Source organism: Trichomycterus rosablanca, chromosome 7 (genome assembly GCF_030014385.1).
Source record: "Trichomycterus rosablanca isolate fTriRos1 chromosome 7, fTriRos1.hap1, whole genome shotgun sequence".
NCBI lineage: Eukaryota > Metazoa > Chordata > Actinopteri > Siluriformes > Trichomycteridae > Trichomycterus > Trichomycterus rosablanca.
Window position 1 is genome coordinate 18,289,699 of NC_085994.1, and position 18,846 is coordinate 18,308,544.

Consider the following 18,846-nt stretch of genomic DNA (forward strand, 5'->3'; position numbering starts at 1 on the left):
GTGTGTGTGTGTGTGTGTGTGTGTGTGTGTGTGTGTGTGTGTGTGTGTGTGTGTGTGTGTGTGTGTGTGTGTGTGAAGCTCTGGGGACATGAAAGGTACAGAAACAGCTGTGGGATAGATGACCTTAGGGCACGTTGTCACAGGTAGGTGTTTTGTGTCAGTATGGTTGTTTAAAGCGGGTGTGTGTGTGTGCGCATGTGTGGATGGATGCTTGGTGGATGGGGGTGGGATGAGGGAAACGTGTAACTGTACTTACTAGGCTCTGCTCATTTACTATTCAGAGGAGCAATGATCGGACCCAGTGCTGCAGATATGGATATACTGTGGAATACTTGAAAGGGGACACATTAAGAGACTAAAACAAGAGCAAAAAGCACAGGACTATGGATCCTAAGTTCAAATGGTCATTTAGAGAAATACCACTAAAAGGATGGATTGGTTATTACCTGTTTAACCATTTGAATAGACCTACAGGGTGAATGAATGAATTTTGCATTAGGATTTTATTTAGCCGAGCTTGTGAGCCTCGCATCCGAGGCGCGTCTTCAATATGGATCATTTCTTTCGTTGCAACAGGATCCTGAAGACTTTGCTGAGTTTAACCTTAATCTTTGCCACTTTGTTGATGATCCAAAAGTTGAAAGTGGTGGACAACAGCATGAAAGACCCGCGCTTTGATATGAAAACGAAATGGTGGTGCGACTCGATGCAGTGCAAGCTTTCCAAAAGTGAAAACGTTTCAGCAGCTCCGGTTATCCAAAACGCACCGGCCGAGTGGAACATCTCCGTTATAAAGTGCGCTGAAAACCCGGGCGTGCGTAATCAGCAGTGGTTCAGAACTTTAGATCCGAGGTTCCACCAGTTCGTCCTGCACAGACACTGCAGATATTTCCCCATGATTATTAACCATCCTGAGAAATGCTCTGGAGATGTGGATTTGCTCATCGTTATAAAGTCCGTCATAGAGCAGCATGACCGCCGTGAAGCAGTACGACTCACTTGGGGTAAAGAACATTCAATCAATGGAAAAGTAGTAAAAACTCTGTTTCTTCTAGGCACTGCTGCACCTGGAAAAGACTCCAAAAACTTACAGAAGCTCCTGGAATATGAGGACAGACTCTATGGGGATATCCTACAATGGGACTTTATGGACACCTTCTTAAACCTCACATTAAAGGAGGTAAACTTCCTCAGGTGGTTCAACATATACTGCCCCACTGTGCCTTTTATTTTTAAAGGTGATGATGATGTGTTTATGAACCCCACCAACCTACTGGAACTTATAGATTTTAGAACCCAAGAGGGTAAAGTAAAAGACCTCTTTGTAGGGGACACAATTTCTAAAGCCGCCCCTATTAGAAACCGCCAGAGCAAGTACTACATCCCAAAAGAACTTTTTGATGCACGCTATCCACCTTATGTTGGTGGTGGAGGATTTGTCATGTCTTCTGAACTTGCTCAAAGACTTTTTGTTGTTTCTGAGAGTGTAGCTCTGTTTCCTATCGATGATGTGTTCCTGGGGATGTGTCTTCAGAAAGTAGGGATCACCCCAGAAATGCACCCTGGTTTTAAAACATTTGGAATTATTAAGCGCAGAGTGACCCCCATGAACAGAGAGCCATGCTTCTTTCGCCACCTTATTGTGGTACACAAGCTGAGCCCTGAGGAACTGCTAAATATGTGGGACACGGTGCATAATGAAAATCTTGCCTGTGCCAAAAAGAAAATTTTGACTCCAAACACTGATCCGTGACATTAAAGCTCATTTTTAGACATAAAGCATTTCATGGACCTGAGTTAAGCACATAAAAAGTAGTTTTTTTCTCTGCAAGGTAAAGCTACTGTCACTGTAATAGTTTTTGTACGGAGTGCAATGTGTGAAAATGTTTGATTTTACTAAAAGATCTGTTCTAAAGAATGTAGAGATGCAGTGATCCAATACAGGGTTGATATCAGTACTAATGGCCTAAACTCTTGACTGGAATTATATTTAATTGTTATAAAATTGCAGTGAATTATTGTCATACAATTTTAATAGGGGAAACAAGTATTCAACCACTTTTGTTTTTGTTAGTTAATATATTTCTAGTGAATATATCCACATAAAATGACACATTAAATTAATAAACATGAACAAAAAAGTTGCAGCTTCAAGAATTCTTTGGTAATAATAAAATAAAAAGAAATAATTGTTGCAGCAGTGTGGTATTTTTAACTCCACACTGGAGTTTATATTTAATTCATCCATGGTCATCCAAGGCGTCTTCTGATCACAGTTCTTTAATATATAGTTTTTTAATCTATAATATTTAAAATTTAGATACTGGCCAATGTCTTGGGAGACTGCTCCTTTCATGTGATGGTGTGTAATGCCCCTGTGTTTGCAGAAAAGCAGCCCCATATCATGATGCTCCCAACTTTATACTTCATTGTGTTCATGGTGTTTTGGGGATCATATACACAACCCTTATGATTGAAAATTTACCAATCAGAATTACTGCCAAAGAGTTTTATTTTTCATTTGCAGATTCTAGATGCACATTGTATGACAGGAATTTTGCTGGTGGTGTAGAATCAAAAGTTATTGCAATGCACTACTGTCAGAGATGTTTAAGGTGTTAAGTATGGATCTGTAGTACCCTTTTCTACTTAAAAATGTTTTATTGCTGTTTTTGTGTGACAACTTTTGGCATATATTTGTTTAACTGTATGAGTACAAAGTCAAAAGAAACTGTGTGTAAATGAGACGTGGACATATAGACTGGAAATATATTACATAAATAATACTTTTTTTAGTTTTAACCCACTGTAATCGTAATTAGCAGTTTAACTGTCTCTTCTAATGACTTTTTGTGACTCTCATAGCAAATGACTGAAATAAGTAGTGTCATAATTGTAGTTACACTGCATGTCTGTCTGCAGGCCTAAAACAACCAACAAAAACCAACCAACCAACCAATTGTTGAGTTCAAAAGTTTAAAAACTTGATTAAGAAAACCTATGCATACCAAAAGAATGTAGGATACTCAAATGTAGGATATTTTAGAATGCAACGGTCTATCACAAATAAAACAGCAGAAATATTTAAAAGATGTGATGATATTTGACACAGCAAGTAATATAAGACACAAATTGTTCTAAAACCTGCTTGCATTAAGGCATTGACATAACTTGATACTAGAAGTATGCAAAAAGCTTACTAAGCTACAGTAACAATGTCAGCATTGTATGAATATTTGGTTACAGATGCTTTCTACCATATGTTACATTACATTAACATCAATCAGATTAACCAAAGACACAACTAACTAGTGTAAATGCAGTTACAATAAAATCTAATTAAAATACATTGTAGATATAAGACATAAAGATCAAGGACTTTTTAAGGACACTTAGAGAAAGGAACACTTACAGTTAGTCATATTTCCTCTCATGTAATTGGTAGGGGCAGCTACAGATTCAAGGGAAGGAAAGTGCCACTATGTCAACAAACCTGGAGGTTATTCAGGCATTTCCACTGCATTTAAATTCATTTAAGTTAAAATAGTTGTTTTAAAAGGTTTTACCAGGGTCCTAAAATAGTCTGGTATTTATTTATATTGTCACTAAAGCTGCCATTTGTAACTTTCGTGAATTAAGAGAAATTGTGAACTACTTTTGTAAAAATGTGCACATGCCAGCCACTTGCATAAGAACATTTATTAAAACTGTATAATGCACTCTTTCGCCATATGGATTAACCTAATAGTTGTCATAGCTTTAGATTAGTTTTGCAATATTGGATACATTTTGCCAACTGTAGCAAAACGTTATTTACTTTTATCCAGGATTAAGTTAACTTTAAGTGTAAACTGTATAAAAATATTAAGTAGCTGTATTTTAAATATTCCATATTTAAAATGGATTTATGACTGCTTACATGTACTTCATTATCATGGATAATTACTAGATGAGGACTGGCCTCAATATTTAAAATGGATCTTAACAAAAGTTAAACAGCTCCTTCAGTTTCAGTCTTTGTAGTGCAGTTGTAACCTAGTGGTTAGGGTACTGGGCTGTACTGAAAGGTTGCTGGTTCAAGCCCCACCACTGCCAGGTTGCCAATGTTGGGCCCTTGAGCAAGGCCCTTAATCCTCAATTGCTTAGACAATATACTGTCACAGTACTGTACGTGGCTTTGGACAAAAGCATCTGCTAAATGCCAAAAATGTAAATGTAAAATTTCATCTCAGTTTCATAAAAAATAGAGGTTGTTTTTTCTTGTATTTTCTTTATTTAAAAAACAAACTGTTTTGTTAAATGAACTGTTCTAATGAAAAAATAGAATAAACTAACCTAAGTTTAGTTCAGTTGTTTTCCAGGTACTCTTAGCTGATATAACTCACTTATATCAATATTTCAGTTCATTCTCAAGAAGTATGCCATGATATAAATTCAAGAATACATCAATATACTGTGTATTATATAATTTGTATTTTTAGTTTGAGATCATATTTGGTCCGGCAAGATTACTTTCATTTTGTCTATGTATAAAACATTACTATATTTCTATGACGAACAATATTTACACTTTATTTATTAAAGTGTTAATCTGTCAACATATAGCAGGTGCAGTTGAGCTTCAAAACGCAAAAAGAAATGAGAAGCACCACAACTCACAGTTTCAGCTTGTTTGACACTCAAAAAAATGTGTAAAAATGTGTATTGTTGCATATGATGGAGCTACATTACCAGAGAAAGAACTTCAAACTTAAAAGCCACTTTATTTTAAATGGTGCAATTTATTATTACTTCATGCTGTTTCATCTGTTACATGGACTAATGTTTGTTTAAAAAAGGGCCTAACGGTGACAAACTGGCAAAGATGCAGCTAGAACCAATGAATTTATGACCAATAATCTAAAAGATTACAAGTGGCATGTTAAAATAAAAGCTTCAAAAGCCTTACATCAGCTGAACTGTGCCCAATAAAATCAAATGTACAGCAGATTTAGTATTTTTGTCTGACTGCAAATGTGGCACACAATGATTTTTAGATAATGAATTCCTCATTCCCCCCAAAAAACAGCAAGGCGTACATGTCTGGAGGCAGCCCAGCACCTCTAGACCATCATATTACCACTGCCATGTTTAATTGTTGATATATTGTCATTACTATAAAATACTTTGTTTGCTTTTTGATCAAGACTACTTCCATGGTGGTCAGTATAAAACATATAGCAGACTGTGCAACCCTATTTTAGTAATATATTTTTAATTCATTAAACAAGTGTGCTAAAAATCTCCAAAAAAATGCATTATGTCAGAAATAATACTCAACAAACTGTCCTGAAATAACAGATAAGGTTGATGCAGAGTGGAGTGTTTTTTCCTGTCAAGTATGATACTTCCTTATAAAAGAATTCCTCGAGTGTTATCGTGCTAATACCACGTTCACTTGCCAACACTGAACATCACAGGCATTAAAGGAATTTTACTTTCACATAATTGACTGATATATGAAAAAGCATCTGCTTTAAATGAATTCATCTTTACATTGTTAAATATTTTCTCTTTATTGCTGCAATATTTAAATTTAAAGATAGTTCAGCATAGACTGTTAGACTTGTGGAAATGATGACCTTACTTTAAAGTTGCCCTGTTATTCGCATTGGACGCATTAATGCACATCCACCTGTTAATCAATATCAATTCCATATTAGACATCTGATTATGTATCAGTTCTTAAACTTTTGGTGCTCAGACACATGTAAAAATTGTAAATGACATAGTTCCAACAACCCAATGTCAAATGCAGCATAGATTCTCACTACACAACACAGGATATCACAGAATAGAGATACTCATTTTATTTAACAAACCACACACAGCTCTTTACTCACAAAACAGCTACATTAGAAACATTTCCACTGATATTCATGTTCACTGTCACATTTCATTTTGCATGACTGAATGCAAAATGTATAGACAAAGGTGAAAATGTTCTCAGAATTAACGTATTCTAACAAATGAAGCAATAAAGGCTGTTTGAAGTTGAATGAATGAGTGTATTACTGATATTATGTTAATGTTGTGCTTATAAAAACCATTGTTTTCACTGTTTTTATATATGTGTAGCTTTAACCTGTGCTTTAAACACTTGAAATTATTTGATATACGTTCTGTGGGGATCATTTGTAAATCAACACTGGTTGAAATAATTGGACATGCATTTTTAGCACTGTTCAGTAAATTATAAATACAATTAGTACCTTTATGGAGAAAAATATAAATTCAGCTTACTAAATAAAAAAAATAAAAAAAACTAAGTTTAGCCATCTGTTTCTTTAAATATCAAAAATAATACTATAATAATTAAATGTATTGTATTTGTCAGTACATACTCATATTTCTTTTATTAAATGCTGTGACATCATATTAAAAGTATACTCTTTAAAATCTGTAATCATTAATACAAGAAAACTTGTGCTGATTTAGAGGTAATGCTACTTTAATAAGACGTTTTATAGTAGCAGGATGATTTTTATTCATCATCAATACAGTAACATGGATATACAGAACATTTTGACAGTTATTTTAATAACTGCACCCTGTATCAACCTGACCATAATGACTATACTCCCTGTCCCATTAATGTAAGTTAATATTTAACTTTGGTATTAATGTGTGGTGCAGATAAATATCTGAGCTTTAACAATGAGTAACACTGTATTTCCTTCATACAAATTCATGTGGGGTATTTACATTACACTTGGTGTTAATAAGTAACACTATTTCCTTTATACTTGTTCATGTTACACTTGTTCGAAAAACATATAAACTTATATTTTTGACATAGAAAAGCACAGAACACAAAAATAAAATTAAAACTATTGGTTTTTTTTGTAAAAAAAAAAAAAAAAAAAAAAAAAAAAAAAGAATACAAAATTGAAAACAATGCCAGGACATGATTAACAGCACCCTTTGTTCAGTTTGAAACAAAGGATAAAATCAGACTAACCTGTGTATAATTGGAAAATTGGCTCGCCTGTCCCCACCTTGTCAGTGCTCACATGACTTTAATTGCACTGTGAATGGTTGCTTTGATGCTTAAAAAGGGCAATTTATTTCCCTGGTCCTTTGTTCACAATGGCATGGATGAGAGCTGGTCTGAGCAGACCAGAAACGCTATCATTACCAAATAAAAGTCTGCTACTCATGGAACAGTCAAGAACCTTTCAGAATGTGGTGGGAAGAGGAAAACTGATTACAGAATCCTACCAAAGAAGAGACATCTGGGGTGTTGGTGTCAACCCATACCACATGCTGCACACCAAACAAAACAGGGTTCTATGCGCGAAGGCCAAAGGAGGAACCCACTCCTTAAACGTAAATAGATAACTACAATCCTTCAGGGAAAGTGTTCTATGAACAGATGAAACCAAATTAGAGCTTACTGGCAACGCATATCAGTCAAACATGGTGGAGGATCCATAATGTTGTGGGGCTGCTTTGCTGCCTCTGAGACTGAAAGCCTTAAACATGTTACAGAAACAATGATATCAGGGGGTTGTCAGAGCTTTTAAGAGCAAAATGTTCTCCAAAGTATAAGAAAACTAGGTTTGATTAAAAATTGATAAAAATTTGCAATAGTTTTAGACAGCAATTAAGTATTAGGAAAGGGTGCCTTTCCATATACTATGTTTCCTCTTTTTCTTTTAATAACTGCATGTTTGTTGTAAGGCCAAATTTTTTGTTGAGTGTAGTTGGACCTGCTATTTAAAAATTCTGATTATACAAAGTTGGTACATATCCACTTAAATCTGAATATATCTGCTTTTTAATAGTAAACAATCAATGATGCCAACAATGTTTACCACTACTGTATATGAGTTCTTTCGGTTGCCCCTGTTAGGGGTAGCCACAGCAGATCTTTAATCTGCTTCTTGATGTGGTGTCATTTTAATGACGATTGTGCTTTCTAATGAAACCCGCCTATTAATCCAGGCTTGAGAGTCCAACAACATGATGGCGAATTCTCAGTTGCCAACTCACACTAATAAAGATTACAATAATCTTCTTCACAAACCTTATGCAATTAAATAATTAAGATAAAATATTTTTCCACAAATTAAAATGATTTACATTAGAAATATGTGTAACAATACAATGATGTGATACATTAAACCCCCGAGTGGTACATTTAATCCATCTAACACACATATTTTAATAATGGCAATCGGTAATTTAATAACAAGAAATTCTTATAGTAATTGGCACCAAAGATCTCTTCTAGTTTCCGAAAACCTTCAATGCTATGAGGTACCCACTCTACCCAGCTGTGCCATCATATCATATCACCCTGATGCAAAAGTTTATATGGCTTTTAGTAAAGGGGTTAATACATGAAGAGTGATCGAATCAGAAATGTTCTGATTCTATTTAGCATGAGGTATTTACATGAACTTTGTGTGAATTTTGTTATTGGGCTATTTGGTCAAATTATTACCAGCTTACTAGACTGAACGTTAATGCACCTTAGTGCACATGATTTGCAAATGCATAATATGCATACTTTTAACAGTGTTAAAAAATATATATATATATATAACAAAGTGCATTTATCTATTTTCAAACACAGAGACACACATAAATGTCCCAAAATTGGGAAGTATATTTAAATACACCAATAAAATTCAGAATATTTTAAAGTAGCTAAATCTCTGTGTAATGCAGTCAGGTTATATATTAGCTTCATGCCTGAAAAAAAGACTACATTCATCCCTGTAATCGTTTAAAACCTTGTGAAAATAATTGAGGTTCAGTTTTGGATGACTCTGTGGGTCAAGGCCTTGCTTTATTGGTCCTACCAGGGCGGGGTGCGGGTGCAGGTATGCGACTGATGACTCTGCTGCCTCCCTTGGTTTTACAAGTAGACTCTGTTGATGCTGCTGGTCGCTTAGACAGTACAGTGCTGACTGTCTTTCCTAATTGAAGCATCAAGGGGAAACAATGAAAAGAAGAGTAAATGAAAAGATTTGATAGTAGAGCTACAGTCTGTAGAATTTTTGGTTAAAACTTGCTGGATATTAAGAAATACCCTGTAATTTGTCTATGTAGTTTATTGCTTATAATTGGATATCATTTGAATATGTTTTGTACAACAAAAAATGCATTTACATAAAACACCTGTAATAAAAGTGTAAAAGTTAATGTCACACAGTGTTTATAGATAATTCAATAATAATTCAATAATAATTCAATCAAATATAGATAATATATTAAACACAAAATATATTAAACAGCAATAAAAAATCATTCATCATAATATTTTACTAAGAATGCTTACAAGTGGCTTTGTTTTAAAGTAACACTTGAGTAAGTGAAAGCATCTCATTTAGATTGTTTAATTCAGTTTACTGGTAGAGGTACTGTAAAGCATTTTGGGTAGATGACAAAATGATTGTTAATTCGGTATCAATACAGTGTACCAGATTATCCGCTTACATGCATTTCCAGTGACAACTAGATCCAGATCCAAGGACATTCCAATGACATCTACATCCAGATACGTTTACCATCCTATCTATGTTTTACATCAACAGTTAGTCACTTTCTTTGCAGAGGAACTATACATTGTTTAGCCATGCAACAATGTAGAGGACAAAGTTTTTCCCTTCTTCTATGTAACAGTAGAATGCATCATGTTCATCAACATTTCCACAGCATCATCTAGATAAAGGTTTTCCAACTCTAGGTCACGGCCCCTGGGTGGGTCGCAAGCCAAAAAAATGGGTCGCAAAGAAAAATAAAAACAATTAAATTAAACTGAATTTTAACAGGCACATAAACAAGAAATAAACTTGTACATGAACATCCCTTGTAGAGGCTTCATGTTACATTTGTAAAGCACATTGGAACCAGATTGCCACAGTTTTTAAAAATTAAGTGTATTTCGTTTTGTGTTTTGATGCATTGCTTGTGTTGCCTGGGTCGCAGTAAAAATCATGGGTTGCTTGAAAAAAAGTTTTGAAAAACCTTGATCTAGATCATTTTTTTGAAATTTAATAGCCAGTCATATTTTACAGTCATTAATATTTCTTTTAAATCTGTTTAACTACACTGTAGGACAGAGGTGGCTGGGTTTGGTTGGTTATGCTGTATCTCAGTTAATTTTATGGAGCTTAGTAGTTCATGGGCTGCTTTGTTTCATACATATTAATTTAAAAGCTGTTTTGCTGTGTTGCAGTTGAGGCAGTTTCTTCTTACTCCGGTCTATTTAGGGGTTGGTGGTGAGGTAGTGTGTGTAAATGGAGGGCTAGGTGGGGACTTAAACAGGGATGAATGGCTCACCTTGTGTGTGTATGTGAGCTTGCTGTTGAGCCACCTTCCTGCGTGTGTTCTGCTTACAGCCAGCATTGATGTCCATGAGGTGAAACTTCCAGCCCTAAACAGACAACTCAGTGTTACCTTGCTGCCAGAGGAATTTGCATGAATTTGTGTGTGTTGTGGTCATTCTAATACAAAAAGTAATTCATCTTATTAAGGAAAATAATTTCTTTAGAAATGAAACCACAAACAAATGTCTGACTTGGTCAACTTTATTTAGTTTTATTAGTTTTGCCTGCAGTTACAGTTTATCATTTTGGGTGGTCAAAGTAGTAATTACGAGGGTCAGTCCAACCCTAATCCCTCCATAAGTGTAATTATAAACTCCTCATAAAATGCCAGCTTGGCAACAAATCTGCCCTTCCTGAGCTGTCTCATTCAACTGAATATTTTTTATCAAGTAGTTTGATGTGAAAGATATTAAACAGCAGGTTAAAGGCACTTAAAATCAAACTGCTGTGGACTACACAATTTGTGGAAATATCATTCCAGCATAATTTCACGATATTCCAAAGAGCATCTTGTGATGTTACTAAAAGCTTTGCATACTTTGCCTTCTAAAATGGAAGCTTTTTTAAATTCAGGTCAGTGGTCTCCAACCTTTTTTGCACCACGGACCGGTTTCATATAATATATAATTTCACGAACCAACGGAAGGGGCATTTAAAATAAAAAAACTGTAAAATGTAAAATCAGTATGAATCCTGAGCTTTTTTCAGTGCAACGAGACTCTGCTCCCACCTAGTTGTGATTGGAGACAATAACACCCAAAGAGTCTTGGAAATTTAATTGCTCTTGTAGCGATCTCTAATTATTTATTCTTTCTGTGCGGCCCGGTAATAAATGACCCACGGACTGGTACTGCTCCACGACCTGGTGGTTGGGGACCACTGGTTTAGGTTATGTGGCTGTGGAGGTAAGTCCATTGCATTCCGTCCTTCTTGGTTTTCTTTGGTCTTTAGGTAGTTGCTGTAATGTTTTGATGTTTGAGCTATTTTTTGAAAAACAATGTAGACTTTTGGCCACTCTTACATATGGTCAAAGGTAGATGAATATCCCCTGTAATTAGTGAGTTAGGTGTCTCAGCCACACCCATTGCTAACAGATGTGTAATATCAGTTATATAAAATAATTATATACTTTAAACACTGGGGGAATTTGGAGAAGGCTCTTTTCTGTTCCAACATAAATGTGCTCAAGGACAGGTGAACATGTCTGTAAGCTTAACCTTGTAAAGTGGAGGAAATCAGAACTTAATTTTTATCACTTCTATCACTCCCTCCTGTTCAGGTTCTTATCTGATGTGACTGTTGCACAGACATCATTCGGCATTATACAAGCACCATAGTTAAATGGCTGACTGAGTATGTGAAGGAGTGTGCGCATATAGCCTATGATGAAAGTTTCTCCAAAGGCCTACACACAGCCCTAACCTCAAACCCACTGAACACCTTCATGGATAAACTGAAATGTGGTTTATTGTCCAACATCAGTGCCTGACCCACACAGTTTAACATTTTGTGAAAAGCCCACCCATACTTTTGGGCTTATATTACTAAATAAATGTCAAGAGTTATTTTTTTTGCTGGGTATTTCTTTTATCAAAGTTGGTATTTTTGTACAGCTGTATGCATGGATTTTATTTTGCTTTACTCTGAAGTCACTCTACATAAAAGTGTATCACAAGTACATTTTAAAATGTATCAATTACTATTTTATTTGCTTTACCATGAATAATCTTTGCTAAACCAATGTAAAATTATGCAGTTTAAGATGTTGGACTGAACATGGAAAAGTAATATAAGGTGTAATCACAAATGTGTCTCACCTCCTCTCCTGGAGGGCAGTTCTCATGGCACAAAGGACAGTGATTGTAGTTCCCACTGGCCTTATCTGGAGGAGCTGATCAGAAAACAATAATACACAGATGAAATTGTTTTTATTTTTCCTAAAACTGCACAAATGCTTTAAATATATATATTCATCCTGCTACTCATTTGTCAAACAAATGATTGTTATAACCTGTGATTTGAACCTATATTATTTTATTGATTTCTTTAACAGACACCAGTTTCTTTTAAACAAAAAAAGCTGTAAGGTATCCTAAGGTATTGGGTAAGATAAGGATTCGCCCAGGGTTCCTTCTGGTGCAGAACAATGCCTGGCTTCATATATGATGAAGGCATTGATGCTGCTGACTGGCCCTCATGTTCTCCAGACCTGAATCTAGTTAGATCCAATACGCACATTACATATCAGCTCACTGAAAAGCTCACTGATGCCCTGATCCAGGTCTGGGAGGAGATTCCCCAGGACATCATACACCATCTCATCAGGAGTATGTCCAGACATTACCTGTATGAGTGCATACAGGCATGTGGGGGCCATACACACTACTCAGTCATTATGACATGAAGAAATGACAAAATTGGGATAAGCCAGTAATTTTCTTATACTTTTAGTGTGATTTTGAATCCAGGCCTCAAGGGGTTGATGAGTTGTTTTATAGTGACTGTCGCAACATTATTTTGATCTCAACAAATTACAAAATTTATATCAGTAAATATTTTCAACTTGAATTCATTCATCAGGATTCAGTGTGTAATTTAAGTGTTTAAGTGTTTTGAGCAGTGTATTTAGTACAGTTTATTTAGTATTTCACCATGAATACATTTATATTATTCAGTATTCAGTCTAACCCTGCTCTGTGGGTATGTGTATATGTATGGGTATGTCTGCTCTGTGGAACATGGGAAGTACTCACAGTTGCAGGCTGTGCTTTGAGCATGCTCAGTCAGGTTGTTTCTGATGATGGCCTCAGAACAGCGAGGACACTTTGTAAAATCTGCTCTGTGTTCACATTCTGAAAGCAGGTGCTCTGTCAGGCTTGCAATTTCAACCACCTAACACACATACACACATGTGCACACACAAACATCCATTTCAAGTTTAAGTCGAGGATGAGGATGAAAGATTGTGTCTGATGATCTTTACCTACTCACAAACTTAAGTGGACGGACTGACTTTGAAGTGACTGAATCACAGTTATAAACACAGCAGCGCCAGTGGATTACATTATGGTGAGTTATAAAAGAAATGTCTTGAAATGTCAATACAATTTGAGGAAACAAAGTTCCAAAGAGGCAAAGTAATATGTGGCAGATATTTAGATGCATTAATTAGAAAAACAGCAAAATTATGTTTTATGCATTTTCCCCCCTCAATTTAGTTTAGTCATATCCAATTACACGACCGTATTTCGCCTCCACTGCTGCAGACCTCTACTCCTGACCAAGGAGGGCCATAACTAACACACGCTCCCTCCGAGACGTGTGCAGTAATCGACCGCTTCTTTTCACCTGCACAAGAAGGGTTCACATGGGTATCTGTATTGCACACAGAGAGTCACACGCCCATCTCCATTATCCCCCATCTCTGGGCAGGCACTATCAATCAGCCAGCAGTGGTCATAATTGCAGCAGTATGAGCAATCCCTCAGGCTCTTCCTCCCATGGATGAGCCAATCATTGTCTGTCTAAGTGCCAGGCTGACCGTTAGCAGAGGTGAGATTCCAATTTGTGTGCTTGAAACGTCAGCTCTGGTGGGTTATTATGAAATGTTTTCATGAAAACAATTGCTAAAGTCATGCTAATGTGTATCAAAAAGACAAATGGGATCAGAAAAGAAAAACAGTAACTGCACAGGTAAGGGTGGTTGTTAAATGCCTCAAAAATTAATCACAAATTTGACCATGTTTTTACATAAATTATATATCATTAACTTTACTAATCTAAAGTTCATTAAGGGGTATGTCATTAATAAAACCTTAGTAAAGCTTTATGACAATTATATGTAACTTGGTGAAAGGGGCACAAGGGAAAATATGACTCTTTGGGAAAATATATAGGAACTGAATAAAATTCTTTTCAAAGATGTAAAAAGCTGGTCAGTAAGCAAAATCAAAAAGTGGCTGTACTGCTAAATATTACTTTCTTCATTCTCTCTAATTATATAAAACTATAAGAACAAACCATGTTAATGAATTAGAATAAATAACACAAACATGGAAACATGGAAAGGGATGAGAGAGGTATTTGAGATATTTGAGAAAGGTCAATACAATTCTTTAGAGTTAAAGTTTCACTGTGCTGGAATGCTGTTAAAGCAAACAGAGTGACAGTTGACCTCTCTAAAGTCAGCTGTCAAACCAGAGACCCACAGAAACATGTGTGTAGAAAACAAAGTGGTGTTTCTCTATATCCTTAACTGGAGGTCAGGTTAACACAGATAATGCCTAAGGGTTACATACTTATTGTACTTCTAGTCAAGCCTGATTTATACTTCATCAGAAATGATTCACATAGCTACCCATAACAGTCTTTTAAAAGCCTGGAGCCTTTGTGGATTATCAAAACAGAAAGTTAAAGACAGCCTGTCAAACAATAGGGCAGACAGTAACCAGGCAGTAGTTATAAATAATGGTGTACATGGTGATGGTCTGTTCAAACAAATTGTAGGCACACACTGACAAAGATAAGAATGTTAAAATGTCTTTGCCCTTTCAGGTTGTGCAGGTAGCCCAGTTTCTCAAGAAGGTGTGTTGAGTCTCCCAGCACAGTCTCAAGAACATGGAGGATATTCCAGGACATGGACTGTTACACATGGACAGCTGTACAGGGCTGTAGAAGTGCAACAACTCAAAGAGAAACAGAAGAAGCACTACCAGAACCCTAAAAATGACCTCCAGTGGGCTACGGATGTGCATGTTTTTTACCAAACTGTCAGAAACAGACTAGATTAGGACCCGACATCCTCCAGTGGGGTTGACATTCAACATTCGCTAAAGAACACAAGGTCTACCATTAGCACCCTGTTCTCCTCACTGACTTGGTTTGTTCTTATAGTATCATACAATTACAAAGAATGAAGAAAAGAAAAAAACTGTAAAAATACATAAATGGCAGCATATTTAGCAGCCATTTTGATTTTGCATACAGATCAGGTTTTTACATTCTTGAAAATATTTCATTCAATTCTACCTACACTGGTTTGGTATATATTGCTCTTCTTATGGATTTAGCCAAAGTAAAACGACACTAGTGTCCTGCGACCACTGTCCACCCAGAAGTGTTTAACAAAAACAAAATGTTGTCTTCTGTAAAATTAAGTAATGTATTATAAATAAAATACAGAAATAGAGAGATTTTATTTGAGGCTATGGAGTAATTAGCAATGGAAACGGACAAACAAACAGTTAACTAATCAAGCACTCATACAGAATACAATACAAACTCCAAGACGGAATTAACTAACTGGCTTAGCTTTCTAATGTTTTAAATTAAATACAATATGCTATTTTTGTTTGTATGTGTGTATTTGTGTATACAGTTGTATCTTGTGATTCCACATCCCCTAAACTCAAAATCTTTAAAACCTGACGCCCTCGTCAAGAAATTTGTACTATTAAACTTGATGTTTCCCTTAAACTTGATGTGTTTGCGACTGCCACTTTGCTCAGCGCTTGGCTTGAGTGGTGCTGTAAAACGTCATCAAAGTGTGAATATGAGACCAATCTGCATTTGTGTGGAATAACCGTCAGATTTACTCTGAAAGCTTCACATGTATCTGTGTTTAGCTGGATTTTCCTCCTGTTTCACATTTAAAAAGAAATTGTGAGAATCCGCTTTTCAGAGAGAGTCTAAAATGCTTATTGTTAAGAAATAGCTTAATGTGGTTTAATGTCTTAAAAGAATGACACAGGAACACTAAACTTCTCCTAATTATTACTGCTAATAGGTTTTCTCCACTAATTAAATTCCTCGCTCCTTGTTTTAGTACAATTAGTCATGTTAAGTTTTGTGCACCGCCACGCTCAATAGGAAATAACGGCACAGTCGGCGCAAAAGCTATTGTGTCACTTCTCATGTGAATGTGCCTTTTTAAATTGTATTTTAGCGTTTTACATTAGTGTTATTTTCAGTGTATAAATGTCGAAAATGACCCCATTAATTTACATTTGCCTAAAAAAATATACAGTTCCACAGGACCACAGAAGCATTAAAAGGTTTCTCAAACATCATTATGGGGAAAAAATACCTAGAAACTCAACATATTTTAAACTCAACACCACTCCCAGAACCAATTGACGTTAAGATTCAAGGTACCACTGTATATGTGTGTTGTATATGTGCATGGCTGGCTGCATATTCATTGAGAATATGCTCATTTACAGAATAAACATCATAGTAAAACAGATGATGAGGGCAATGACCAACTGAACTGTGATCAGTATATAGTACATAGTGCTAATCACTTTACATTATTTACATTAGCTGCATCTAAACTACACTTCATTTTTTCTTTATTTCCACCCATATATGTATAAACTTCAACATGCAATTCCCATTAATATTTTGGAAATGTTAGGGTCCTACCAAATGCATGATAGTTATACCTGTCGACAGTAGATGCATCGACACAGCATCGGACAGTGTTTCCAGTAGTGCAGGTCCAAGCCTTCCTCGGTAAAAGACTTGTTTTTCTCTCCACAGAATATACACAGACTGCAATACAAACTCTCATTACAATGCAAACTTGAACTTGCAATAAAACAGCAGAATGTGTACGGATTTTATTGCATGGTGAAAAAGCAATAGCAAAACAGAAGGAAGTATAAAAACAAAGTGCATCTCACCTATGCCTTCGGGGTGCATACCAGTTCTTGTGTTCATAATCATAATTTGCACAATGCTTCAAATAAACAGTCTTACAGGTGCTTACTTGTCTAGGTAGTCTGGCATGGACTGGCTTCCTTTTGCATCAGTAGAGATGGAATATGTTCCCTTTTTAACATCTGTACAAAAAGGTAGTAATTTACGCCCTCATATATTTATGCACTGGGATAAAAAAAGAAGTTGTAAGTACAGAAAATCAAAACAACTAGCACGATAAAAAATCTACACACCTTGTTTACGTGCCTTGTCAGCTTTTCTCTCGGGTGATGTGTTTTTTCTTCGTTTTTCCTTTACCTTTATAAACAATAAGAGTTGGTTTTAAGAAAACCTTAAGTGCAGGCATATTACATTACAACTACAGTACACGTGAGATCAATGTCTTCTTTCGGCTAAGTTTCAGTGAGCTTAAAAAAAGCTTAATCTTTCATCTAGTCATTTGTATACTGGAACAACACAGTATTGTAGAAGTGCTGTAAAACACACATCTAAGATGTGATAAAAGCAACAGATAATGACATCCTTATCACATTCTTCATCATTTCCTGAATACTTGAATGGTTCTTGAATGTGTATGGACCCTTCGATCAATATGTGGCATAGTAAAATCTTCTTTTTGAGTTGCTTACAACACATTTTCTACCAAAAAGTAATCCATAAATCTTACACAATGCTGCTGTAAAATAACATTGATTAAAGAAACTACTCATTTAAATTGGTGATTTATTTTTTCATTTCATTCCCTGGAATTACTGAGCACAATGCAGTATCACACTCCGGACAACCCCCAGCCAACCCGCCCCATTCAACAACATTTACATATTCGACATTTGGCAGACGCTCTTATCCAGATCGACTTACAGAAGTGCTCCCATAGTAATCATTACCTAGTTTAGGTAGACAACGTACACTACAAATATGCTGAAACCCTGTTACAACCAAAGTTTTTTTTTTTTTTTTTTTTTTTTTTTTTTTTTAAGAAAGTAAGAAAGTACATGTCAGCATAAGTGCTTTGTAAAGAGGTGAATCGTCTTTTGAAGCGAGAGACTCCGATGTTCGGACAGACAGAGGAAGATTGTTCCACCACTTGGGTGCAAGTACAGAGAAGCCTTGATGCGTGTCTTCCTTGAGTTCTGGGTGGACGTTTAAGTCAAGAGAGACTAGTGGCTCGGAGGTTGCGTGGTACAGAGCGCGGTTTTATTAGACCTCGAAGGTAGCTTGGGGCTGGTCCATTTTTAGCTTTGTAGTGGAGCATCAGCGTTTTAAACTGAATGCGTGCAGCCACAGGAAGCCAGTGAAGAGAACGCAGCAATGGGGTGATGTGGCACAGTTTAGGTTGGTTGAAAACCAGGTGAGCAGCTGCATTTTGGATGAATTGCAGGGGTTTAATACTGGACATAGGAGCACCTGCCAGGAGGGAGTTGCAGTAGTCCAACCGTGAGATTACAAGTGACTACATAATTTACCACTGTGCCACCCAAGTACCCACTGGTAATTTATACAAAACATCTCATTCCTCACAATAAATGCATATTCCAGACTCTGCTTCTCTTGTTTGTTCAGTTTAGTGTATTTTGGAAACTTTATGTAACAAGCAACGGCATCTCTACAATGAGTAGCTTAAAGGTTAGAGGATTTACAAACGTCTCTATAGCTACACCAGATTCAGACAGCATTCGCAAATCACATAACGGGTCAATAAGTGACTTTGAGATGTTTGTCATAAAACATAAAATAAAATGTACAC

General features: G+C 36.0%; 2 protein-coding genes across 3 annotated transcripts in view; one reads left to right on the forward strand and one right to left on the reverse strand.

Moving 5' to 3' along the window:
- The first annotated feature begins 550 nt into the window (after positions 1–550).
- On the forward strand, positions 551–2,097 carry b3gnt7l (UDP-GlcNAc:betaGal beta-1,3-N-acetylglucosaminyltransferase 7, like). The gene has a single exon (XM_062999089.1). It carries the CDS (start codon positions 551–553, stop codon positions 1,751–1,753), a length of 1,203 nt encoding a protein of 400 aa, XP_062855159.1. The 3' UTR covers positions 1,754–2,097.
- A 3,737-nt stretch (positions 2,098–5,834) lies between these two features.
- The window catches only part of cep104 (centrosomal protein 104), a 41,615-nt gene continuing 28,603 nt past the window's right edge, over positions 5,835–18,846 (reverse strand). For both annotated transcript variants that reach the window (XM_062999087.1, XM_062999088.1), the window contains 7 exons: positions 17,333–17,396; positions 17,149–17,221; positions 16,823–16,931; positions 13,133–13,271; positions 12,197–12,270; positions 10,333–10,426; positions 5,835–8,966 (listed from right to left, as the gene is read on the reverse strand). In XM_062999087.1, the coding sequence (XP_062855157.1) occupies positions 8,824–8,966; positions 10,333–10,426; positions 12,197–12,270; positions 13,133–13,271; positions 16,823–16,931; positions 17,149–17,221; positions 17,333–17,396 (696 nt within the window). In that variant the 3' untranslated portion in view covers positions 5,835–8,823. The remainder of the gene's footprint in view (positions 8,967–10,332; positions 10,427–12,196; positions 12,271–13,132; positions 13,272–16,822; positions 16,932–17,148; positions 17,222–17,332; positions 17,397–18,846) is intronic.